At 43.8% G+C, this 26,902-nt stretch overlaps 1 protein-coding gene across 3 annotated transcripts in view; it reads right to left on the bottom strand.

Moving 5' to 3' along the window:
• NDST1 (N-deacetylase and N-sulfotransferase 1) overlaps positions 1 to 26,902 on the bottom strand; it is a 91,727-nt gene that overhangs the window by 22,194 nt on the left and 42,631 nt on the right. Inside the window, exons 1-3 of one of the 3 annotated variants that reach the window (XM_083488351.1) lie at positions 19,589 to 19,704; positions 6,125 to 6,972; positions 1,156 to 1,638 (exon numbers count right to left, since the gene is read on the bottom strand). In XM_083488351.1, coding sequence (XP_083344477.1) covers positions 1,156 to 1,638; positions 6,125 to 6,631 — 990 coding nt within the window. In that variant the 5' untranslated portion in view covers positions 6,632 to 6,972; positions 19,589 to 19,704. Of the gene's footprint in view, positions 1 to 1,155; positions 1,639 to 6,124; positions 6,973 to 9,673; positions 9,932 to 19,588; positions 19,705 to 26,902 lie in introns of those variants that run through there. The other 2 variants (XM_083488352.1, XM_083488350.1) reach the window with 2 other exon arrangements.

Here is a 26,902-nt window from a genome sequence, read left to right as displayed (position 1 = left end):
AGCCTTTGTTAGAGAAATACTAGTTATTTAGAAGTGGAGGTGTCTGGAGTAGAAGTGGGGGCAAGTAAACGTTCAGATGTTCCTCATCAGGAACAAATAAATCCTGCTTAATTACTCTTCTGGGACTTTGTTTGGAGAGCTACACTCTCTATTTTTGTTAAGAAAGCAGAGAAAAGGCAAAGGTTTAACAATAATTCTATGGGAAACAAAGCTGAGACAGACATGTGCTTAAGAGACCTAGTGATAAATCTGTTACACATTGTGCTTTTTGCTTTTTTTTTTTAAAAAAGGAAAGTGTTCAAGCCTTAAACCATCATTTCCCTAAGCCAAACAAAATAAATCGTGGTTGTTAACATCAGTCTAACTTTCTTCTTGCTCTTCTCAAAGGAATCAGTTAATGATCCCTCTCCCTAAGATATAGAAATATTAGGAAGAGTGGTCATTAACTGATTCCTACACACACACACATACACACACACATTGTTCTCACCTATTTCTGGTAATATACCGTTATGTAGTAAAAAGTTCATTTTATCCCTAGACAACAAAAGTTTGTTCCAAGTTCTGAGCTTTCTTAGTTTGTTCTTGTTTCTTTGATCTTACTAAAAATAGTTTTTGTAGCACCTTAAAGACAAACTTTCACAGCCTACAATTCTCTTTATCAGATGTTGAAAAACAAGCAATGTTGGGCTAAGTTAAGATTTTTAATTTTAGTGCTTCCCAATTTAATCGCAAGGAAATCCATCTCTACATTTTTGCACTTGTGTAACTATTCATAGCAATCTTGATTTAAAGGGCTTTCAACTGAAGCAATAATATGTTGGCTGTGAACAACAGGTTTTTTTAAAAAGAAATGGTTTCTGAGTCTACATTAAAATTCCATGAGGCTGGGACACCTGATTACGCTTCTTGCATTTCAAATGTCACCATCCCAGTCTCACACATTCTGGGAATGACAGAAGCACAAACACCACACTAGATCCAGTGTTGTAGAGATAGCAGAACAGCGGAACAGCAGTAAGGATTCAGGGATCCAGGGCACAGCTCCTAGCACCATGTAGCTTTCAGCCCAAAGAAATGGATCCACCGGACAGCTAGCCCCACATCTCCCCCAAATCCCAACCTCAAGAGCAAAACCTGGCTGTGTGTCATTACCTTTACATCATCCACTTTCATCCGTGTGCCTTCTTTGCCAACAAAAATATCATCAATGTCCACCAAGACGTAGCGGTCCAGTGGGAGGGAAAGCCTCTTGCCAGTGAGGAAAGAAACAGCGTCGACAAAGACCAGTTTGTGCAGCCAAAAGTTGAGGTTGTTGCCAAAGAGGACTCTCTGGATGCCATCGTGGAGGCCCAGATCCTGAACCACAGTGGTATGGAGTGCTGCATCAATGCTCATGTGTGGGATGGATTCTGCCGACTTGGTTTTGGCCAGGAGGATGGGTTCGTAGGTGGAATGGTTTGACTGGAAGACTGTCCAGTCCTCGCCTGGAAGGAGTCCCTTCTCCACTTCACTGGGCCGTGTGATGTACAGGAGTGGTGATTTGGGGTTGATGCTGCAGTCCTTCAGCGCAAGGTTGGAGTGGAGAAAAAGGGGGAAGCCTTTCAGCTGAGCACTCAGCAAGCTGTTCTCATTGGCCTGTAGGGAGATCACATGAACTGAATTTATACCCCATTTGTGTTGCGTGTATAAGGATGACATCATTTGCGAGGCTTTATGATTTTCCATATAGGAGGAAGGAACAGAGAATTTGAGGGGTTACCTCTTTGGTGTGAAGTATTTATTTGCAAGTTGTGTCACATGAGAAAAATTTCTTGTAGCTGCCAACAATAAGGAAAAGAACAGAGGGGAAGCAGAGTATGAAAGCGGGTGAAGAACTAGAGCCCTATTTGTCTCAGATTTATTTATTAACAATGCTTAAGAGGCAATATAATGGCACAATGTGATTGGTGTACAGGTTAACTGAATTCCTGAAGGCACACATGGTACTGAGTGTGTCACTTCAGGCTTGCAAGAGCAGGGGAGCAGTCTATGGAATTGAAGCGTTTCCTTGCTACTATAAACTACTAAACATGGGTGTTCTGTTGGCTCCAAGAGCTGCTCTGGTGGTTAAGAACATAAGTTAAGGCAGGTGCACTATCCAGTTCAGCATCCCCATCCTCACAGTGGCCAATCAGAAGATGCTTTTGGGGAGCCTGCAAACAGGACCCAAGTGCAACAGCACTCTGTCCTCCTGTAGCTTCCAGCAACTGGTATTCAGAAACATACTGCCTCCAAGAGCGGAGGTAGAACATAGGCTACATGTGGCCACTAACCCTGATAGCTTATTCTTCATGAATTTGTCTAATCTTCATTTAAGGCCATTCATTTTTGAAATTTTTGAAATCTCCACTCATACCAAAAAAGATGTAAGAGGAGGAAAGTGAGGGGGACGGGCCTAAGCCAGAGAGGGTTGGAAGGTGGTATACACAACTGCTAGAAAACTTTGCTTAAATGTGATGGGCGTCCATGGTTCACAAGGGAAGCCCTACAGGATTACAGTGGAACCTCGGTTTTCGAGCATCTTGGAAGCCAAACATTTCAGAAACGCCGAAAACCCAGAAGTAATTGCTTCAGTTTTCGAACACGCCTCAGAAATCAAACAGCTTCTGAGGCACGTTTCTCAATTTTCTCAATGGGATTTGCCGACCGCCCATTGAGCCTCGGTTGTCGAAAGTTTCAGAAGTCGAACAGTCTTCCGGAAGGGATTATGTTCGACAACAGAGGTTCCACTGTATTAGATTGGAGGGAGGGAACTGACTAGGATGAAGAGGCTGCTGCTTGGGGAAGGGCACGGAGGTGAAGAGATCAGATACAGCCTATATACAAACCAAGCCAAGCTGAATTCTGTGGCTTAGAGAGCCTCTCTGGACCAGAGTGCCTCTCTGAAACAGCTGCAAAGAAATGGTTAGGTCAGCAGCCTTTGCAGTTGGGCTCTTATATTTTGGTTGTAGTCTTATATTTAGGCTATATGTTTTGGTACTGTGATGGGCTCTTCCCATCATATATTCTGGACCCTTCTGCTTCTCTCATTTATGTCAACAGAAAGGAAAGCCACTGTTTTATTATTGCAATGTGCATGTTGTGTGGTCTGTGTTCTTTCCACCAGTAAAGTTCACTGAAATACACACAGAATATACTTTGTGCGATGAACTAAGGATTTTTCAAGGACAGGCTTTATCCAACTGTATGTCTGGAAAGGAATCAACATGCAGTGTAGCCATACTACTTAGCACCCAATCAAATTATATTTCAAAGATATAACTATGTAAGTGGACAGAAAGCCAGAGGGTTAGGAAGCAAGGGAGGGAGGGAGACTGATTCTTCTTTGCCACTCTGAAAATTTAAACCAATTTAATATAGTGGGTTCAAGCCAAGGAAGCAAGAGAAATCAGAATAGAAGAGAAAACAGACTGCTGTGCAAAAAATGTCTGTCAAAAGCAGCAGGACAGCTCTTGGTCTCAGGATAAAGCCTCATTTACACGCTTCATTTCTGCCCTGGATTCTTAACCTTCTTGGCTTACCCATTCAAGCATGAGAAAATGCAATAGACCTGTGGCAAATGCCATACGGGTTGCATTAGCCTGCATCCCCTCCTACTTGACTTCTTGGAAACCAAATTCAAGAATCACTACGGGAAGCAGGGACACAGGGTAGGGTGGCCTTGTCAAGTCATAATGCTAGGCAGGGACGCCCGGATGGCCCCCAAATCCCTGTTACAATCTGTTCTCTTCACACATTAACCAGTTCCCAAGAGGACCATTACTGTTATCTTTTTTACTGTCACCAGCAGAACTAAAGGCGCTGCAGCCTCATCTCAAAAGGCGCAGATTTGTAAATCCGCTCTTGGCATCAGTTAAAATACACAGCCCTTTTACTTATCAGGCTCGACGCTGGCAAGACATCAAGCCATTCAATAGCGAGTAGTGTCTGTGAGAAGGTGTCCAAGAAAGGCTGACATTTTGCAAGCTGAAGCTCTTCCAGAGCACTACTGTTCACGCATGAGCCAGCATCTGGCAGATACGGATGCCTTCAGAAAGCACCTGTGCCATTGTAATATGGGTAATATTGCTTAAGGGTCTAGGCAATCTATCGCATCAGCGATAGCCAACAGTAATGAATTTCAGAGAAGCATGCTGTCAAGCCAAGCCCTCAAAGCTGCATTCACTCTCAGCACTGTTGTACCACTAACTGCAGAAGGAATGAGATGGAAGAATGTTCCCTCAGGAAGACCTGTGTACGTACCATACATTTTAAGAACTTTCCCCACCAAAGAATCTTGGGACCTATAGTTTGGTAAGGGTGCTGGGAAATGCAGCTCTGTGAGAAGTAAACTACAGTTCCCAATATTCTTGGGGGAGAGTACTTTAAATGTACAGTGTGTACACAGTATTGGGTCCAAGGAAAAACGGGGAGGAAACTGAAGTTTCTCTTCTTCTTTTTTTTAAAGAGTAAAGCAGACTTCTGTCCTGAGAAGTACACAACTAAGGATCTACTTTACAGCCCTCTCCACCAGCTAAGGACTGTCTCATTGTTAAAATTATTTTTATTTAGGACTGGTTCAGCAGCACACACAGGTCCTACTTACCAAACGCAATGTCTTCCCCGAAAATCATTCGTTTGGCAAGCATTCACATAACGAGTCCACGATTTACGTGGATTCCCAAGGGAACATTTCTAATCTGGGATTTTTCCAATCTTTCTCCCCACTTATGGTTTCCTATTGAAATGGCTGCCACCAACCAGCAAAGCACAAACAAGCAAGGAAGGAAGGAAGTGGGCAAACTCCAGCTGTTTGGGTATCTGAATCTGTGGTGTATATAGAAAGGTATGGGCATAATTACATACAAATATAATTATGCATTCCTCCCACCACATACATGGAAGAACCTAATACAGCAATCTGAAAACTAAGTGCGGGAGTGTTCGCAGTTACACGTGTTTGATTATAACATTATGATGCAAGCTTCTGGCCTTCCCCCTTAGGTCTTGGACCTGAGTCCAAGGTTTATGTCACTCTTTGAAGCTCTTCATCCATCCTCTTTAAAACAGACTGCAACAAAAGAAGGTGGCATTGGAGCAGCAAAATCTGAGGGCATAACTAGTGCAATATTTGGCGGGCGGGGAGAGATGCTAGGCCACCCTTGTGACTCTTGTGTTGATTTTCTATTTGTAGGGAGCTTAACAAAGACGATCCTAACCTTGCTGTAGGACTAGGCCATGTGTTCATGCAGAGAGATTGATCTGTGCTCCATAGTTGGACTAACCTTGTCCCCATGAAATGAGCTGGTCAGTGGTGTTGGTCTGGGGGAGAGGTTTTGATGCTTTTATTGCTGTAAACTGCTTTGAGTTTTTTTATGATATAGCAGCATACACATATTTTTTTAAAAAATAAGTAAGATTCCTATGAAAATTAGCATCAAAAAAATTCAGCTCATGTAATTGCAACTACAGTGCAACTACTCATTCTACATGTCTATTTTATACAGACAACCCACCATTTGCACACATCAGTGAAATTGTGTCAATATGAAACACCATTGAAAAAGCCTGCAAACACCCTATTCCATCCCACCCTGCCCCAGTCCACCCCTTTTCAAAACATTTTCAGGTCACTTCTGGGTTTGGCGCAGCGTGTGTGCACGTGATTGTACACATATTGAACACGTGTAAATGGAGGGGTTGCCTATAGTTCATTTTCATCTTTTAATTTTCATCTGTTGCTATAATTGTTCCCTGTTTTATATACATTATAAAACGAAACAATAATAAAACACTTTACCCCCCCCCCCCCCGCAAAAAACGTGTTTTTAAGCTTGCGTCGGAAAATGTGATTTAATTCAGTATGTTTATTTTACTTGTATTAAATAAACACAGCTACATTCTTTGAAACTGCCCAGGTCTGCCTAATACTCTACTTGCCATTGGCATCCATTCAAGGACCGTATATGAAACTGGTTTTTCCCCCACAGAAAAATAAAGCACTTGAAAAATTTCCTGCAAGAAATTCGCACCCCATCACCGGAGGTGGCCTGATTCTTCCCCACCTGCTCCCACAAAAGCTTGCCCAAACCAAAGCCAATACCTTGAAGAAGCCAATGATTCCTACACCGTACTCAACACAGTACTTGTCCAAGAGCTCGCGGTTCCAGGCGTCCAGGTTCACATACTTCAGGATGTTCTCGTAGATGATCAGTGCAAAGCGCCCTCGGTCCTTGTCCGTCAATGTGGGCATGTCCCCCTTCCCTGGAGCAATCTCCGTCAGGTATTTGAAGCGACTGGACTCCAAGATGGCCACTATCTCCTGGCCCAACTGGGAGTAGAGACTTTCCACAAACACAAGGACCAAAGGGTCTGTGCGAGAAGAATCCACCACTTTGATGGGCTTCAGCGGAAGCAGGCGAGAAGGGGCGACCTTCGGTTCATCACAGTCCGGGCTTGGGATGTCCCCCGAGGGCTCCAGTCCCCTCTTCCACCCATATAAATAATAGGCCGAGACAAAAACGCTGAGTAGGCAGAAGGCAAACAGCAAGAACAGCACCACCTGAGGAGACACCTGCCGGAAGCTCCTCCGAATCCTTACCAAAGTCATCCTTGCTTTGATAGAGTGTGTTCAGGTTCCTTCCCCACCCCACCCCACCCAGCCCCCCTCCCTCCCTCCAGATCTTGATGCAGGAAAGGACAATTTCCCTAAGAGGCAGCGTGTGTGTGTGCGCAATCGCCCCTGTGGAAGTCCGTTATCCCTCCTGGTCTTTTTTCATGTCACCATGGCAAATCCATTCAGAGTTCCTTTCTGAGGCAGAAAAACCAAGAGCTTCGCATCATCACTGACGCATCATCAGGACGGAAATTGGGCAGTCTTGGGGTTCCGGAACATCTCTCAACAGGTGGAGACGCATGGCGAATCCTTGGGCGTGTACCAGAAGCGTTGTTCTGCGTTTAAAAGAAAAAGGGCAAACAAGGTATTAGCAAATTCCCTCTGGGAAGAACATAGTCTCACAACCTGGAAGATCCCACAAACTCAAGCCGCCTCCCAAACACAGCATATTCCCACAGAGAAACCTTTCTTTATGGACCCCTCGGTGGTCCATGCCTTTGCTGAAAGAAGTTGCCACAGCTGAAGTTGGCCTGGACCGATAAAAGGGTAAGGAAATAAACTTTGCACGCGTTCAGGCGCTATGCCACTTATCCAAGGGAGTGCACTTGTTTTTATCTCCAGGCATGACAAGAGTTGGATTGTGTCAAATTGATTCTTGTGAGCAGCAGCGTTCTCCCTGCCTGCACCCCTATATGAATCCTACCTCCCTTTTAACTAAAACTATTTTTATGGGAGGGGGGTGTCTCTAGGCTTCTAGGGATTTTCTATCTCACAGAAGCTTTTTGGAAGAAAAAGCTAAGGAAATTCAAGATAGGTGTTTTGCATGTGTGGTGTTTAAATGCAAATGTAGCTTGCTGGGTCCTCCCGGGGCCTTTAGTCTGCATAAGGCAGATAGTGCATTACAGGCCAGCTTCAGCCCTCAAGCTCAGCTTTCATTATTAGGCTAAATATGTAGGTCTACAGCCCCTCCTCCCACAAGCTCATTCTTGGTGTACCAGTCAAAGGGCCAGCTGCCATACAATCCAGAGGCCTAAACACCCAGTGGGCACAGGGAGAGCCCGCAGTTTGCTTTCCCAGCGTAGTTGTTCACCCCCACATAGCTTTGAGGAAGCCGCCACGCACTCTGCACCTGCTTCAGCTTAGTGTCAATCACTTGCCAACACACCACAAGAAGCCTTTAATACTTAATAGTTCAACAGTGCAGAGAACCGTAAGAATACTGCTGTTTCTTTGTACACTTAAGAAAAGCCAGAGCGGGGGCCCGTTGCCCAGCTTTAACCCACAAAACCCCCCCAAAAAAGTGAAACAATTCTGATTTCGCTCACAGAGTTTGGAACAGCCATTCCAAGGCCAGCACCCAGGGAAAGACCACAGATTCAAGACACGTTTCACCTGCAACTCCTAAACACCTACAAGATGCCCTGCTGTTAAGAAACAGCCTCAACAATCCACACAGAGGCAAAACTTCCCATTTGATTCTTTTCCAGACTTACTTTTTCCCCTAAAAAGAGCAAACCTGGCCACCTGTTTCTATATAACCAATTTGCAGTACAAGGCAAGGAAGTTTTGTATCTTATAGGATATATGGTAATGGTTTGGGGTGGGGTGGGGTTTTTTTAAGGCCAGTGACATATTTAGCACTCAGGACACATCTGAAGCTGACACTTGCATTGGGAGAAGGAAATATCCCACATTGGCAGCAGTGGGGATTTCTTCCCAACACAATTGCCAGCATCGGAGGAGGGACTTTCCACAGCGAAAAAATGATTAAAATCTCCCTCCGCGCTTGTTTCAGTCTGGACAACCTCAGTTTAGAGTAGCTGTTACAATTTGCGTTGTTAAATTATCCTTGTGGTCCCTTCCAATTCTACGAAAACCTCCAGTTAAATGGAAAGGCACATTCAACGGGTCACATTTCATTTGGCCCCCAGGGTTCTACAACACGATTATGCTACTCCCCTTAAAAGTCATCTGTGCATAAGCACCTGAAACTTTCAAAGATGCACATCCACAGTCAATGTTCAGGTGCAAGTCAGAGCCAAGCATCTGGCAAAGCTTCCAATACCTGATCCAGGCATGTTTAGACTTGCGCCGACAATTCAATACCATTTTTCTTCAGCTTCCCTACTTACAAAAGGGTTAGTAGAAACAAACAAAACAAAACAAAAAAGTGACGAGGACTCCTTATTCTTTCAGCTAAAGTTCACAAGTGAGACGGCCGATAAGTCATGGGGATACACACTCCTCCAAATCCTAGGACCCTTTTTGTTGTGTTGTGCAACAGATCTCCCTACACACACACACACACACACACACACACACACACACACACACACACACACTCAGCCTCTACAGTATCATTATATGTTAACAACTCCTTTGCAGAACAGCAATACTCATGGTCCACCAATATGGTTGCCACCAACTACCAGAAACGTTCAGTTCCATCAACCAGAAGAAAAAAGTTCCTGCACACCCTCCTGAAGCAGAAACCTTCTTTTTAAAGTTTTCAGGAGCACAAGGAAGCAGAGTGGCTCTTTGGAAAATGGTGCCCAGCACATTGGGATGCACCCCATCAATGCCGCAGGTATGAGAGAAAGGGTTTTTACACATACCGCTCCTCATCACCACTGCCCCCTGAGCACAGCAGGTTCAAAAAGGGGTGCAACTGCCTGTCCCTGTACAGCAAAGACAGCTCTACCAGACACCATGGCTGGCTACCAAAACCCAAACATGTGGCCTCCTGAAGCCACCTTTCAAGGGCATCAAGTGTTCAAGTGCATCCCGGAAAAACAACTCTAACATGCAACACAAGCAGTGCTCAAGCCAACTGGCTGCGGGTGTTTGACACAACAGCAAAGAGGAAACTCTTGTCTAAACATCATGAGGGCAAGCCTTCCACTCCACCGAGGGAAAGAGCATGGTGAGCTGTAAACAGCCACGCAGCGCAGGAAGAGAGCAAGGGCCATCTGTCTGTTCCGAAGACAAAACAGCCTGAAACGCAGTGACCTTTGGATGAGTGATTCAGATACTGACCTTTGGTATTCCACTCAAGTTCTCCTATCGTTTGAAACCCAGCCTCCTAGTTTTCTATGCAACAGGCTTAACGGCGAGGCACATGTACAATAAGCAGTCCAGTAAGTATCCCACAAATGTTTAACATCTGCAAAATCTGGAAACACAGAGCCTGCACGTCCTGGTTTAGTTGCTGTGTTTAGTTACACTGATCTCTTGTTACTTGCCAGCCTCTCCTCCCAATTGTTCTTCTGCTCTCCTCCTTTTAAGCCCAGCTCTGCTGTGTTCGAAGAGTTGCCCAGGGACAGCTGGAAGGTCACCACCGGCAGCACCCTCTGGACTGAAGTGGAGTAGCAGCCAATGGCCTGCTGCCTTGGACTTTCGCACCTTAGCAGGTGGAGCAAAGCTATTAATAGACTCCAGCATGAATCAACCAGCAATCCAGGGGAGGCTTTTCTAAAGGCCACCACAGAGAACCTCCCAGCTCTCGGGTGCCCTACTGAATCGTAGCTTGGAGGCTTCTGGCCAGGGCTGTTTCCAATTTTGTCTGCCCCCTTTCAAAACTTTAACACATTTGTGCATCATGCAAGGGGACAGTTGCCGCCTTATTGCAGTGGAAGAAGCAAGCAGCCAACCCCTAAAGTGGATGTGGTGTGAGACGCTGCGAGCAGAAGGATGGAGATGACTTTAAAAGGGGGGGAAAGTATCAAGTAAAATCAACAACAGTGCGATTAAAAAGGAAGCTGGTTGAAAAGTAGTTTGGATTAATGCCAGGCTTAATCAAGTCATTTCCCCTCCTGCCTGAAGCGAGGAGATAATGGAACTGGGGACAGGTTTAATTCCAAGAGTAGGAAAGATTTGCCCACCAGGCCTCTGAAGTGTCACAAAAAAAGGCCTGAAGCCAGACCTCCTAGACTATCGATTTCTTACCTTCACTCCTTTTCTGTTCCTTAGAAATGCCTGATCTGTCTCAAGTGGGTGTAAAACATCAAACATCAAAGGTTTTTTATGTTTATGCAAGGCAAAGAGAGAGAAATAGAACCATCCCAATATTTGGAAAGATCACAATTATCACCGTAGAAACCACAGAAAAAAGCCAGGGCAAAGCAGCTATGCCAATATGACACAGGTAACCCCATACTGTATAGCTAGATCGCTAGCTCAGCCATGACTGAGATCCTGGACAGAATCCATCTGATATAGAAAAAATAGGGATGGTTGGCTTTTGCTGCCCAACTCCCCAAGGGACTGAGTCCCTGAAGTCCATGATCAGTCAGAGATGAATGGATGGAGGCAGGAGGCAGTGAAAGCAAGGCAGATCTTTATTTTTTCTGTTGCAACAGAGTTCCCTCCCTTCCTAGCAAGGAGGCAAGAGAGACCCAGGAACAAGAAGAAACATCTCTTTTAAGGGATTGCATTTTGGTGTGGGGAAGGAAGAAATCGCATCACACATAAGGTGGGGTTTCTGTGTCTCAGGCAGGCCAAGGTGTGATATTCCTGAGGATTTAGGAAGTTTTACATAGCTCCAGACACACAGTTTACACAAATTACAGCATTTGACACAGCTCTTTGCATTATGCTAACTATCCTGCCATAGAAAGTAAGCAGAATCATGCTCTTCTAGTAAAATGCCATGATATCACAGAATCAATGATTCATTAAATTTATTATTACATTTATATGCCACTTTTTCTACAAATAGCTCATTCAAAACCCACTGATGTAGTGCCATATGAAAGGATTTAATTTCAATAATGTTTGAATCCTCAGAATTCAGACTAACATTTCCAACAATCCTTCTAAGCACTGAGGGTGACATCAGAGCAGCTAAGCCCATCCATGGCAGTCAGAAAGGCCATGACTTCTCTGCCAACACTCTCTCTGTGGCATCACATCAAACCACTGGAATAAAGAGGCACTGGCAACGCCCTACTGCAAATGGTGGCAGTAGGAGTAACAGTGATGATGATGGTTGTTGTTGTTGTTGTTGTTGTTGTTATTTCCTAGCATGAAGCATAGCATTTGCCTATTGTCCAAAGGAATTTCCTGACTATAATACCATCCCGGAACCACCATAATTACTAGAATCTCTAACTATACGTCATCCATTTACAGTACTAGGATTTCTAGCTATATTTTATAATACTACCCATAATGCTGAACTAAAGCAGCACATATTCCTTACTGATCGTTCATAAATCAAACCACCTTGGTTTTTAATGTCTGCACAGCACTTAGTAAGCATAAGGTGCTTTACAAGCAATTATTAGCAATAATGTATTATCTGTATGATACTATCTGGGCAACTTTAAAAGGACCCTCAGCTACAGACCAAATCTGCCTGGCACAACTACATTAGTCAACTGGATGTAGACAAGACATCACAGATGAACATTTATATCACATAAACAGATACATCACACAATAAAGTAGGTTATTAAATGAGAAGTTTTCCCTTGATAAACTAGCACTTATAGGTGAGGGAGCTTTATTCAAAGTAGTCCCACTGAAATTAATGGCATGACCAACTTAGGTCTGTTAATTTCCGTGAGTCTGCTCTGAGTGAAAGTTGCCATAGCTGAATTCCAGACACCGTGTATGTATGTATGTATTGAATGCAAAGACTTTTTTTCTGAGCTCATGAAATGGCAAAAAGAGTAAGTGAGCCCACAACTTGAAACTTGGTTACGTTCTTACAGCCAAACAAAACCAATGTACTACTGCTTGAAATTCTGTGGGCAACAAGCTGGAAGAGACTGTGGAAACTGAACCAAATTTGTTTGTATTTGAAGGTTGCTTTTGGATGTTTATTTTCTTCCCCCACTCCGCCTGCCCTACAAATCAACGGATCTAGGGGCGAAACTACACATAATGTGTAGCGTGTAGATTCCTTTCCCTTTTATTTTTATTAATTGCATGCACACAGGAGGCAATCCTTAACTTGGAAATGCGGCATATGTTGTGTGGGTGTGGGAAGACTTCTCTCTTCCCTCCACAGCACAATCGGAACTAACATCTCTTGCCCTTCCCCACAGCTAGAACACTTAGGAAGTAACTTCTCACTGCCGCAACAGGAAAGATTCCCCCCCACACACATACACACACACACACCAAACATTATAGTAGCATGAGGGGTGGGTGCTCATGTTCAGTTTCAGTTCTGACAATGCTGGGGAGAAGAGATAAATTTCCCCTCTCTGCATGTGGCCTTCCCAGTAAGGATACCCTGTTTGTACCTGTAATTCATCAAAGTAAAAAAAGGAGAGATTGCTGCACATAATTTGTTCAGTGCAACGCGTCGTTTGGCCCTCAAAAGGGCAAAACTACCACGGAAATGAATGAAATTCCACAATATGTCACAGATTATGCTCCCCCGCCACACAACATTCCTACGATTTTTATTATTATTTAGTATTATGATGGTGATTATTAGGCCGCTTTTCTGGGGCAAAAGCGCCCATCAAAAAGGATAAAGGAAAAGTAATACGTATTTTAAAATAAATACTTAACACTACCACTCAACGCATCACGTACAGAAGGGTTTTTAAAAGCAGAACTGAAAAGCACACAATTCAGCCGGACCACCGCCCAGCTAAGAAACATCACACCCGGAAGGCCATTTGGGGAAAGAAGGGAAAACATTCTTCAGGGGCTTCCGCAAATGCCTCCAGTGTAGAAATGGCCCCAACTGCGTTGCTTTGGGGCCACCATAGGAAACGACAATAGAGAAGAGTATAGGCAGTCCAAAGAAAAGCATAGGCCCAAACCATTTGGGATTTTAAAGATCTAGAAATGCATGGTGTGAATGGATCATCCTAGGTTTTGTAATTAAGACACAATATAGCTAGGCAAGAAGGTGACTTTTTGCACAGTGAAGCAGTGTTGCGAATTCTCTGAAACTCACCCCCACTGCCCCACAAAGAAACCCAGTACTGCAAGCATGCTATTTAATGTACCGTATTTTTCGCACCATAGGGCGCACCGGACCATAGGGCGCACCCAGTTTTTAGGGGGGGGGAATCAAGGAAAAAAATATTACCCCCCCCAGCCCCAAAGAGCAGCGTACAGGCTGCACACAACCTCTCCCTGCCAGAGGGGTTGCGCGCAGCTATGGAAGAAGGCAAGGCAGCGAGCGGGATGGATCCCACTCACTGTTTTGGCTTCCCCTTTAGCCCCGTGTAGCCTCTCCTTGGCGGAGGGGTTGCGCGCAGCTATGGATCAAGCCAAGGCAGCGAGCGGGATGGATTCTGCTCGCTGTTTTGGCTTCCCCTTTAGCCCCGCGCAGCCTCTACCTCCTGGGAGAGGCTGCGTGAGGCTAAAGAATCCATAGCCCCGTGCAGTCTCTCCTTGCCCGAGGGGTTGCGCGCAGCTATGGAAGAAGGCAAGGCAGCGAGCGGGATGGATCCCGCTCGCTGTTTTGGCTTCCCCTTTAGCCTCGTGCAGCCTCTCCTTGCCGGGAGACGCTGCGCAGGGCTAAAGAAGCCATAGCCCCGTGCAGCCTCTCCCTCCCTGCATTCGCTCTATAGGACGCACACACATTTCCCCTCAATTTTTGGAGAGGAAAAACTGCGTCCAATAGAGCGGAAAATACGGTATATTTGGGGGACGGAGGCAGGGAGTATATGTTCAATTCAAATGAAAGTTCAAAAAAGAATATGATTGTTGTGTAAGAAATATAGAATGAAAAAACTGAACAATTATTTTGCAAAGGGTTAATTAAGCGTTGGTTTCAACTGCAGCCTGTCTCTGTAAGACACACCTTCGCAGGCAAGGCTCCAATCTCCAGAGGAGTGCGTTTTTTTGTATTAAAAATCAGCAAGAGAAATCATTTCAAAGTTTCCTAAGAAAGATGTTTTTCCGGCAGATTCTCCCCCAGAACAGCACTTTGTTCTCCTAAACCCAGCTCAGCACCTTCGTTTGTCAATCAGAAGTTTTCCCCAAAGGCAGTTGCTTTTGAGTGACAGGAGCACTGCCACGTTTCAACAAGTTCCTCTGCTGGAACTGCAAGAATAAATAGCCCTTTTAATCTCCCAAAGTGCTTACTAGACATTAACCATTAAGCTCCCTTTCCCCTCCCCACAAAGAGAGCACACCCCCAGCATTTCTTCCTCCGCAGGAAAAATTAGCATTTCTAATATAAAAGGCGGGTGTGAGGTGGGGGGGGGAGAGATAAAACTAATCAAGAATCCCACCTTGGAACCACCAGATGGTTTTTTTTTACTCTGTTTCTACCATTTACAATAATTAACATCCCGCCAACATGCCGCCTGCTGCCTTCACTAGTCATCTTTCCTGCATGGAAGGAAAGTCACAAGCTCTCGTTAGTGACATCAGAGTTCCCATGGCTACACACAGAGAACTGACAACCAACAGATTTAATGTCAATGCATGGAGAGGCAGGATAGGCAATAGTTACTGACAGGAAAAGATTAGGCATTCATCTTTAATCACCAACAAGAAAGGGGCTTGGGTGACGGTGCATACGCACACACAACCAGCAAATCAACTTTTGCTCTAATAAGGTGCTCTCATCATATTGTGCTGGTTTTGTTCATAGTAATAATAACAGTGAGCGATGCTGCTGTTCCTGCTACTTATGCAGCAAGGTTAATAGGGTCCACCCTAGTAAAAAAGTTCTGTGCAATTCAGAGCTGATGTTTGGGACCTCCATGTGCTGATTCCCCAATCCAAACCCAGTTCCAAACAGCTCCCAGTTGCCAATCCAGAGGGGAAAGGGATGCAAGGATGAAGTAGTAGCAACAGGACTTCGAAGAATATATGGAAATAATGCATTTCCTTCACTTCATATAATTTGTACTTACTTCCCCAGAGTCAGGGGAAGGGAAATAAAGAGGTTGCTAACAAGATCTAAACAATTATAAAGACAAGGAAATAAAGCTATTAGGACAGTGTTTCCTAAACTTTTCATAAGCAATGGGCATTTTTTAATCACTAAGTAGGGGAAGGCTTCATAGCTAGACCGTGAAAGAGCAAGAATTGCCTAGCATGAATTGCTGATCTAGGCATGGAAGCACAAACTAGGAAACATAACAAAACCTGTGTTCAATACCTGGCTCTATGGGTTTTACAGAATTTTCTACTCAGGCTGTGTTCGCATTTCATGGTAAATCACTTGCTGTGAACGTGTACTACTTCACTCCTTCCCTTGTAGAAGCAGGAACAGCAAACCACAATCCCACGCTTCGTTTTACGTCCCAACAAGAAATCATGGTTTGTTTTGCTCCACACAAGTGTGAAGCAAACGTTTGTCCTTGGCTTAGCAATTTTGGAGCAAAACAAACAAATACCCCCAGTTTAGACATGGCGCTGGGCCAGGGGTTGTGATTTGTTGCTTACATTCACACTACTAGAGTAGAACAAAGAGGGAACAATCTGCATCTTCATGGTAAATCATTAACTCTGGTTTTCTGTGAGGTGCAAACTGAGCCATGGAGTTTGGTTTGGTGCAGAATACATCCAACCATCACAAAAGCCCAATCACCTTCTAGTTTCCAAATCTTTAATAATTATTTTATGGAACCATGCATATAATCCCCTAAACAAGGCAGCAGAATTCTGCCCTATCAGCACAAGTATGCGTAAGTACCCTAATCACAGCAATGCAGAATTATAGTTGCTCCTCCAATCCCATGTTCACAGGCACTGGAACATTATGACTGCTTTATTCCCAAGTTCAGAGCAGTGATGAAATGAAGTATCAGACAGTGAAGCATTCAAATGGAACAGATGAATATTAAGGGGAAACTGCTAGAGGTGGCAGAGTTAGATCTGAGGTCCATTAACTTAGTAACAGCTACAGGAATTCCCCTTCCTCCTTTCACCACCACCACCCCCCCACCCCACCCGCTCTCAACAAACAGCAAAAGGAAGAAAGAAAAAGAAAACGTGGAGAAGAAATATTCCAGTGTACAGGATTGGCTCTGGCACAAAAAGAAAACGGGATGAGGGGGGAATCACTTACACCTTTAGATGCTTGCTGAAGTAGCAGCTCAAATTTACCTTTTGGCCGTCTCGTGTCACTGCCCAACACACACACTCTAGTTCAGCATACTGTACAGAATGGAATTTAGCTCAGCATGACAAACAGAAACCCGTGGTTTTCCTTCTGCCGAGGCACCACTATTGCTCGATGCCCCTTTTCCTTGAGACCAAGGCAATTCCATCCCATGGAGTCCTGTAGAACAAATTCTACTGCATGCAAACTGTACGAGAAGCAATGGACTAGAACACACACACACTCAGCGTGAGCGACCACAGCACCTTTCGTTATCTGCTTACACTCCACATTCCAAAGCATGGCTTGGGCACTGACAGCCATCTCGTAATCGTTTTCAAGGAGTCTGAAAGGTTGGAGGCAATGCACGGAAACTAAATGGCAGCAGGCCATGCCACAGGGGAAGAAGATATGACCAACCGCACCAGACAAGGTTGGCAAAATCCAGAGGACTTAAGTAGTGAACAAGATCACTAGTCAGACACCAGAACAATATGGCAGTTCTATTCCAAGGATGAAATAATTTTTTAAAAAAGAAATCAGACTATGTACAAAGAGACAGAAAGAGTGTGTTAATACACTACAAGTCCATCCCACCATTCCTTGGGACCGGGCCTTAACTCAGGGGCAGAAAGCCTCTTTAATACCATAACCATGTAGGGAGACTAATCTAGGATTGTATGCCTCTGGTAAACAGAAGCTTTCTGTCTCAAATCCAGCCATGTGTTAAATAGTCAATTTTATTGCCTTTATCTTCCATGCTCTGTCTTCCTTTACCTAACTTCCGCTTCCAATCTACCAGATTACACTCTCTGTTTATGTGGAGGATAATCCTGTCCCTTTCCAAAGATCTGCTTAACAACACACAGAAACAGGCCAAATTCTCTTTGGTTGTGCTCCTCCTAACTGTGAGATGCTTCAGCTGAACATTAGCAGATGGGAGTAGAGTCCTTCAGAATGCACATGGGAAGGGAGTGTATTTCGGAAATACAATGTTTTTCAGATTTTTAATTCTGCAAAGGTTTTTCTTTTAAAATGAACAAGCAGCCTTCTACACGCTTTCTAAGGTTGAACACTTTGGGGAAAGAACTGTACCGTGATTCCCAAGAGAAACATACCAAGCTAGAAACAGTACCTCTGAAGTGAAATCATCCCTTCAATGATTTTTGCTATTCCTTGCATCTGTTTCAGTTTTGGTTTCAAGCTTCTTGCAAAAAGAGCCCCAGACTATCAAAGAAAAGCAAGCCCACCACCTTCCCATAAGCCTCCTTCTCTGCTCTGTAGAACTGTTAAGCCACAGGACACCTATTCACCACTATAGCATTCTGGATCTGTCTACTGCATTCCTAAAAGGAATTAAGTTGCTTTGGGACACAGATATGGGTACAATTACACCAGAAAGTAAGTGGAAGAAACTATGGAACTCTTATGTCACACCAATCTGTATCTCCCTTTATATGGGAACTGTTCATCAAAAAATCTCCCACAGGTGGCATCGTAAACCAGTTCAGCTTTCACATATAACTTCACAGATGACATCATGTGGTTGGAGAGGCTGTAGGGTGCAAGGTACATTCTTCCATTTCTTGTGGGAGTGCCTGCCTGAACAAGAATTTTGGTTAGAGGTGTATCATGAACTTTCTGAAATATATAAGACTCCTATTCCACAGCTCCCCCTTTTAAATGTTTGGGAGGACCAAACTCTGCAATGGCATTCAAAAGGACTCATTACTTGGCTATTGGAACCACTCAGAGTATCTATTGCGCAAACTGGAAGACATTGGATTACAAATTTCCTTGTGGTGTTAGAGCATGTTTATTTACAATGAAAGTAGCGACACAATTCAGATTCTTTATCACTTACAATTTCACTCCTAAAGTCACAAAGAAAGAAAGGTAAAGGATCCCTGGACGGTGAAATCCAGCCCTAAGTGACTATGGATTGCAGCGCTCATCTTGCTTTCAGGCTAAGGGAGCCAGCATTTGTCCACAGATAGCTTTCCAGGTCATGTGGCCAGCAGGACTAAACCACTTCTGGGGCAACGGGACACCATGACGAGTGCCAGAGCACACGGAAATGCCATTTACCTTCCCGCCACTGCAGTACCTGTTTATCTACTTGCACTGGCATGCTTTTGAACTGCTAGGTTGGCAGAAGCTGGGACAGAGCAACAGGAGCTCACCCCATCGTGCGGATTCGAACTGCCAACCTTCTGATCGGCAAGCCCAAGATGCTCAGTGGTTTAGACCACAGCACCACCCGCTCCCTATAAAGTCATAAAGTCACAAACAAGGCTATAAACAAGGCTATCATAAGCAGCAATATCAGAAAGCATAATACTGGGCAACCCTAATTTAAAGCACTAATCTTAAAACAATGTATGTTTCCATTTCAAAATCCCTATGGAGCCATTCCTTTATTAAGTCAATAAAAACAAGAATCCAGGTTTGCATTCTGTACAAGAAGCGCCACCCAAAAGAAGCAAGGTTTCACAAACAACTGGCAGGCCAGCTTCAATCATAACACAGATTTGATGCATATTTGTGGCCTGCGACAGAAATACCCATTAAGGCTATTTGCCTTCCATCTCTAGCCTGCCTTTCATTATCCAACAGATGAGTCCAAATGTTCTTTTGATATCCACTCCCCCCCTTCTGCCCCCATCCCTTTATCCTCTGCCAAGCTCAAGCTTGGTGTGGAACCTGTCATAGGTTTACAAAATCCACCTACATTACAACATGAGAGTGCAGGAAATCTCTCATCTTTGTAGCTTCAAAGACAGCGGATATAACTCCTTCAAGCATTCAGTCAAGTGTGTTTTGCCTCCGAAACACTAAAGCAAAATGCTGGTGGGAAGAGGGGGAGACTTTATCCTCCTCCCCCCCCCCCCGTGCTTGGCATGCAGACGAAAGAGGCTCACCTTCTAACAATGTCCCAGCTCAGTCCCCTGAAGGCAGGCTCTCCTCTGTACTTAATTCAGCCTCTTCTAATCTGAGATCCCTGACAAACAGCATTACAATCAACCCAGCTTTCTAGGCAAACTCTCCACAACATCCACACCACACACACACACACACACACCCCAGTTCCAGCTTGCTAGGCATCATGAAGCATTTGTTCCAAACTCAGTTCCTCTCCCCTCCCCTCACAAATCTAGGCCACCAGCTTTTCAGAGGGGAACGAAAGCAGCACATCCTTGAAAGTTTTGGGGCAAAGGGAGGGACTAACGTGCCATATTAAGGTCAGGAAGACTGAGCACGGCCAATGGGCAGCCTTCCCTTTGCAACTGACACAGCAAAAAGGGTCCATCATCTTTTAAAGTTTAAGCCAAATGAATGCATGCATATGCCCTCAGCATTAATATACATGAGACTGCTTGTTCTTTCCAGCTCCTTAATTAAAAGAAATAAAAATAAAAGCGGTTTACATTTTCAAGAGTGATTATAAACACGGCTTGTTTTAAAATGAAACGTAAAGAACGTAACACAATGTCAACCAGTCTATTAAAACTTAATGCTGAGAGCATCTATCAAATAGACTGAACCAAAAGTCAGGCTTTTCATGTTAAAGAGAGGCAGCACCAGGAATATAATGCTTAACTTCAGAAGCCAGATAAGTGGTCCAATACATAATTTATTCTATTTAGTACTGTGGGTTTCTTACCAGACCCAGGAACCAGCAAGTCACCACAATTGCTAGAATTACGGCAATGATGTCCTTTATAAAGAATCATCCACAGAAGTCAAATGGAAGGCTAGGTACACCTGTTTTATGCTCTCCTGCTACCCCAGCAATGTGTTCAGTTCTCAAATTCCAAATATTTTGGATTCCAAATATTTATGATTCTTACCAAACAGACAGCATGGACATTTCCTGGGAGCGGAGGAGAGCATTTTTTTGTCAAATTGCTACCAGACTTTGCTTGTAGAAAATTGTTGACACTTGCAGCACATCACTAAGCATATCAATTAATCATATCAGCTCAGAAGCCTCATTTTGTTAAATAGGGCTTATTTCCAAATATATGGATAAGACTGTGGCCTTATAAACAACTGCCTCTGCATAGCATGCTTGCATATGAACAGAAAAATTCATTTCCTGACTAAACAGATATTTATCTCCAGTGCAAAAGGCTGCAGGACCAAAGGTTTTTGATTGCTCCTTTATTTATCTGCAAAGCATTGGGAAGTAATCAGCTGAAACTAACGGACCTATCTTAGTCATGGTCATTAATTTCAGTGGGTCTACTCTGAGTACAGCTTAACATAATACCACCCGATATGTCTAAATTGCTATAGCAAATATTTAAGTACACAGGAAACATATGAATTTCAACATGGGAAATTTCAGTCAAAGGATTTCAGTCAATCCATCCTAACAATTCTCTTAACTTGCTGCCCTCCCAAAGTTTTGGACTACAACTCCCATGAGTCCGAGCCAGGACAGCCACACTGCATCTGAAGGGAAATGTAGTCCAGAACAGTGAGAGGACACTGGGTTAGGGAAGGCTGCTCTACACTTCCTTTTGTGCACCAGTTTTAGTAACTGGAGATAACAGATATGCAATATCTCAAAATGACTACAAGTGGCTGAAAATAAGCAAGACTCCACCAAATAATTCAACCACATGGATTCGGAAATTCCTCTCCACAGCCACACTAATTTTTTTACACAAAGAAAAAACTGTAGGAAAAAACATGTTAATGAAGAGTATCTCATAGCACCCCTGAAGCCCCTCTTGAGGGGAAGTGGCTAATTGTACATATTCTGGAATTTCTCATACAAGCACACTCTTGTTTGTTCATTTCCCTGGTCAATTTGACACCCATTCTCCCAGCATTAGGCTACCTTTCAGTACAGGTTATATTTAGCTATCCTATCTAAAATCTATTGTACTTTCTGTCATCCAGAACCTCTGCCTTTTCAACCACTTATCGCAGGTTATTTGTTTACAATGATGTTAAACAGCACAGGCCTCAGTCCCAATTCTTATTTTAAAAAGTAAAGGTAAAGGGACCCCTGATCCAGTCGTGACCGACTCTGGGGTTGCGGCGCTCATCTCGCTTTATTGGCCGAGGGAGCTGGCGTACAGCCAGCATGACTAAGCTGCTTCTGGCGAACCAGAGCAGCGCACGGAAACGCCGTTAACCTTCCCGCCGGAGCGGTACCTATTTATCTACTTGCACTTTGACGTGCTTTCGAACTGCTAGGTGTGCGGGAGCAGGGACCGAGCAACGGGAGCTCACCCCATTGCGGGGATACGAACCGCCAACCTTCTGATCAGCAAGTTCTAGGCTCAGTGGTTTAACCCACAGTGCCACCCGTGTCCCTATTTTAAAAAGTATGCATGTTCTATTGAAAGACTTTCTCAGCCTCACATCTAGTTTGGCCTGCTGTCGGTAGCAACTCCAGGGTCTGAAGCCTGTGCCTTTTTTCTAAATAAAAAAAGAAAAAGGCGAATAGGTGTTATACTAGCTATTTTCCATCTGAGGTCTGGTGAGAGATGACATACCCCACTTTATGAAACTATACTGTTTGTTTGAGATGCCCCACAGACACCCTTCCCCACAACAAATAAAAATAAAAATCCCAGCAAGGTTACACAGGAGAACAAGCTACAAAATGGGGCCCATGTGAACATCAGGTGGTGCACATTGTGCCCTGTCTCTATGGTCACCCACAAATAGCTACTTGGCCCCAATGGCAGAATTGGATGCTGTGCTCAGAAAGATTCAGGCCAGCAGAACATGTGCTTTTTGCTTATTTAGCAGTGGTGCTTACCTGCTTGAAATCTTGCAAGGGAGGAGAAGATAGAACACGTTTTTCGGCTACCGCTAAATAACACTGTCAAATTCAGCCTTTGGCTTCCTCTATCAGCTTGTTTGCCTGCCAAGGTAGTTTCGCCCTGCAACGCCACAGTGCTACTTCATTCCCTCCCTCCCTCCCCGTCACACATTGTAAGATCCATCATTCCCCCACACACAATAAGAGAGAGGTTGCACTAAAAATAGCTTGATAACACCACTGTCTACAACAGCCAAATAACCCCCTTGCCCCAGTCCATTAGTCACCGTTTGTCAAGGGAAGCCACCAGAAGCAGCACCATTTTTACCTAGCGCAGTTTACTCCACTTCAGCTAAATCCCAAAGGCAGCCATCAAGCAGGTAGCCTGGACTTCTTCTGCACATTCAGGTAGCTTATCCAAACAGCTGTGCCAGAAGAGGATGCTCAACAGTTAATTGGGCACCTGGGATTGGTTTCTCACACATAACATGACTGAAGGGGGTCCACTGCAGAGATGAGAAAAGGTGACATATTGCTTGTTTCCCCAACGCAGAGCTTCCAATAAGACTACTGTTAAGCTAACTTCAGATTCTCAAAAGTATGCTGTCGTTTGAAAAAAGAGAACAAATAAAAAAAAGAGGTGCATAACCCTTCCCCTCCCCACCTTCCGTTTATGCTTCTCCTTTCCACAAATCCATTGCGTTTTATACCCGGGTTACTTCCCTGAAGAAGAATTTAACAAGCAAAGCAAAAGTTTTGAGGGGAAAGGTCAATGAATCTCACTTGGCAATTGCGGTAGCAACATCCAAAAAGCTTGCTGTTTATATATAGCAGTGCACAGAGAGCTTCAGCATTCTTTATTTGGTAGAAATTGCAATGTTAGGGCCTCTGTCTGGCGGCCTCTTGAAAAATGTGCACATGTTGCTCCCCCAGACCCTGACAAGCTAGGTGCACACTGCCACAGTGCGTAACAATTTGGCTTTCAGCAATGGCTGACGAAATTCAAAATCCACAGTAGGGCAATACCTTTATTACGATAAGGTAAAGCATCATGGCATTGAGCAAGCCACTAAGGTTTTTAAGAACTCTTTTAGGCTGGACATTAAGCAAGCAACAGAAAGTAGGGTGGGGAGATGTTGAAGCCCATAACATCTGCAGTTTATAACAGTTTTAGGAAGGAGTGAAAGAGGTATTAAGCTAGGCTAGAATAGATTCTTCTTTTTTTGAGTGGATGAACATAACTACCCACCATTTCTGGCAGATGAATCTTGCGCAGCAGAAGCATATGGCACCCAAATATTATTGCTAGCCATAGACTCAATTCTATTATACAAAATTTAATAAATAAATGATACTATGTCCTTTTAAATATGCTTGTGGGAGGGGGTTATTGGTTTGCTTTCATTATTGGTTTTATTATGACTTTTGCGTTCTCATTTTGTATTTTTATGTTGTGAACCACCCTGTGATCTTCAGACGAAGGGCAGTTTACAAATTTAATAAATAAAAATAAAATAAATATTAATTCCAGCAGGTGTACTTTTGAGTTTGACTTAATGTCTCTTCCCACAGAGTGATATCCAGCTATCAAAGAAACCAAGCGTGCTCCATGGAGCTCTGGGGGGAAGATGGCCGCCGAACTAGCTGCAGAGTTCTGGAGGTTATCTGAGGCAAGTTCTAAATCTGCTTTTTAAACAGGCTCGACACCGAGCCAACCTTTGAAACTCCCTTTATAATATATTTTAACTCCTCCAGAGTTTTTAAGTAGTTTAATAGTCCTTTTAGCTTGTTGCTTCTAAAGAAAGAGCTCCTTTGTTACCTCGTTACCTTGTTATCTTGATGCCCAGAGGGTTTTGCTCCCCGCGATGCCGCGCCCCTCAAGTCTGACCGACAATAAGGAAACGGGCGACAGCTGATTTATTGCCAACTCCGTGTTATGCTCTGAACTATAAGCTATCAAATTACAAATCACAAACAGCTATCCCAAATCTTGCCTCATTTTGGACCTTAGCCCATAGCTGGGTGGACAAAGATTCACAAATGGTACTTACTAGAAAGAAACGTAGGGACCTGGGGATAGTGACAAGTCCACTGTTCCAGGAGTGTTATGAGAAGCAGAGTAAAATCACGCAATACTTTTTACACACAAGGGACAACGAAAATGGAAATGGAAATGGAAATGAGCAAAAGATGGCTGAGATGGCTGAGTTGAAGCAGGATGAGGCTCTTCTTCCTCCCTCTGCTGCTCAAGATCACTCAACCTTCTCTAGAGGAATACAGGACACAGAGAATAACAACCAAAATAGAAATACAATGAGCCTGGCCCATGAAATAGTCTTGGCTGAGATATTATCTTCAGAGTTACAGGAAGAAACCCGAAACCCCCAGAAACCCCAGACTTCATCTATGGGCTCCCAGACGGAAAACAATGACTGCTATCCTCAAGACTGGCTGCTCTCTATAAATCCGGATCTGGCAGCTATGAAAAAATACTTAACAATAACAAATGGGCTGCTCCTGACATTAGTGGAAAATTATCCCCTCCAAGTTAAAGGCTCAGAACCTCATGGTGTTGATCCACAAACCACCCCTCAAGAGCCAGAATATACAAAGCAACCAGCAACCAGCAAGTGCACACAAGGATCAGCAGCGGAAAATCATTTACACCAAGGAAAGGACATAGGGCGGTATGTATCTGTCCCTAAAACTGAATTTCCTATTGAAGTAAATCAAAAGAAGCGAGGCATTAGTAAGAGATCCCATAAGAAGAAAGCTGAAACTATAAAGAAAAGTAAGAACATAAAAACTGCAAGGAAATCTGTTACAAACCGACGTGCATGCAAAGTATGCTGGAAAAGACTATATAAGCTGATTCCAACAAAATCAAAAACAAACTCTAACAAACCTGCTACACATGGCAGCAGAGAGAACAACAGTGTGGATCCAGGAAAAAAGATCCAGCTGAAGTCTTTGAAAGAAACATCATTGCTGCCTAATAAAACAAGTGAGGAAACGGAATCACTACCCGGGTGCTCTATGCTGAAACCCCAAGGATCCATAAATATTAAAGAAGACTCACCCCATACTATTGATTATGGCAGATTTCAAGATGAGCCAGTAGCAAGGAAAGACTTGCCCCAGGATAAAGGATGGAAACTGATGTTGGCAGATAGGAAGTTAGCTTTTCTTAACTACCCGAAGCCAAAGGGCTTCCTTACACAGGAAGAACGCTTGGTGCATTTTGTGAATATTTTAGATGATATGCTGCCAGGGAAAATAAAATTAAATGACATTACCTCAGTAGATTTCATATTCTACAATGGATATTCTCTGCGAGTGATTGCCTCCTTCAAAGATCAAAACTTGGCTAAATATATATATAGATCAAGACATCTGCTGTCAAAGAAAAGGATAACGGTAACAAGATTTTTCGAAAACAGCACATGTTTGAAATTGTTCCCGGATGAGTTTACGACAGCTGAGATAAGATTTACTTGTAAACCAAAGGAGGAGAGAGGACACTCAAAAGACAAACTGGAACATACTGAGCAAGGGCCCTTGAAACTAAGACAGGAGATGAGATTGCCTAATGAGGGGATGGATAACTTCTATCCAGAAGAAAAGGCATTAATAAACCAGTTTGGATTGTTGCCTTTCTTTGCCCAATCTGAGATCTTGAGAAGATTGGAGACCCTTAGAAATAAGTTAACAGAGATGAATGCCCAGGAAAAAGTAAGAGAGAAAGAACCGGCAACGGACCAATTGAAGAAAGAGAACCTCTCTGAAAAAGCCAAGACAGACCTCATGAAAGATTACTTTTATAATACCTCTACAATTGCGGAGATAAACCTGTTAACAACAGATCTAACACAGTGCGTAAGGGACAGCAACAATCTACCATCTAAGAAGGAAACCATCCCTATGGCAACCACGAAAGACTACCCTTATATTACCTCTGCAGCTGCAGAGATAAACCTGACAACAACAGATCTAACACAGTGCGTAAGGGACAGCAACAACCTACCACCTAAGAAGGAAACCATCCCTATGACAACCACAACGCGCTCTTGGACCAGCATGAGATACCTGGATGAGGATGAACTTGGTATCAGTCAAATAGAACACCTCAAGGTAGATTCGCCAAAAAAAGGAGTACTGATCACTAATGTTAGCACGCTGCACCCTTCAACTGATTCCATTGAGTACCTGGGCGATAATACATCTATGGACATTGCCAAAATGAATGAAATCCAACCAACAGATAAAAAGATAGGCCCAAAAAATCTTTCAAAGGCAAATTGACTAAGATCAATTTTTGGCAAGACAACGTGCAACCTTGCCTTGCTAACTTGGAATATTGCAGGTTGGCAAAAGAGGGTTTCTGACCAATCCTTCGCTAAATATATCCAGAGATATGACATTGCGTTCCTCCAGGAGACCTGGAGCACAA

Source organism: Podarcis liolepis, assembly GCF_965112155.1.
Source record: "Podarcis liolepis genome assembly, chromosome: 2".
Classification (NCBI taxonomy): Eukaryota; Metazoa; Chordata; class Lepidosauria; order Squamata; family Lacertidae; genus Podarcis; species Podarcis liolepis.
The sequence above is the reverse complement of the archived record's forward strand: the minus strand, read 5'-3'. Positions and strand labels throughout refer to the sequence as shown.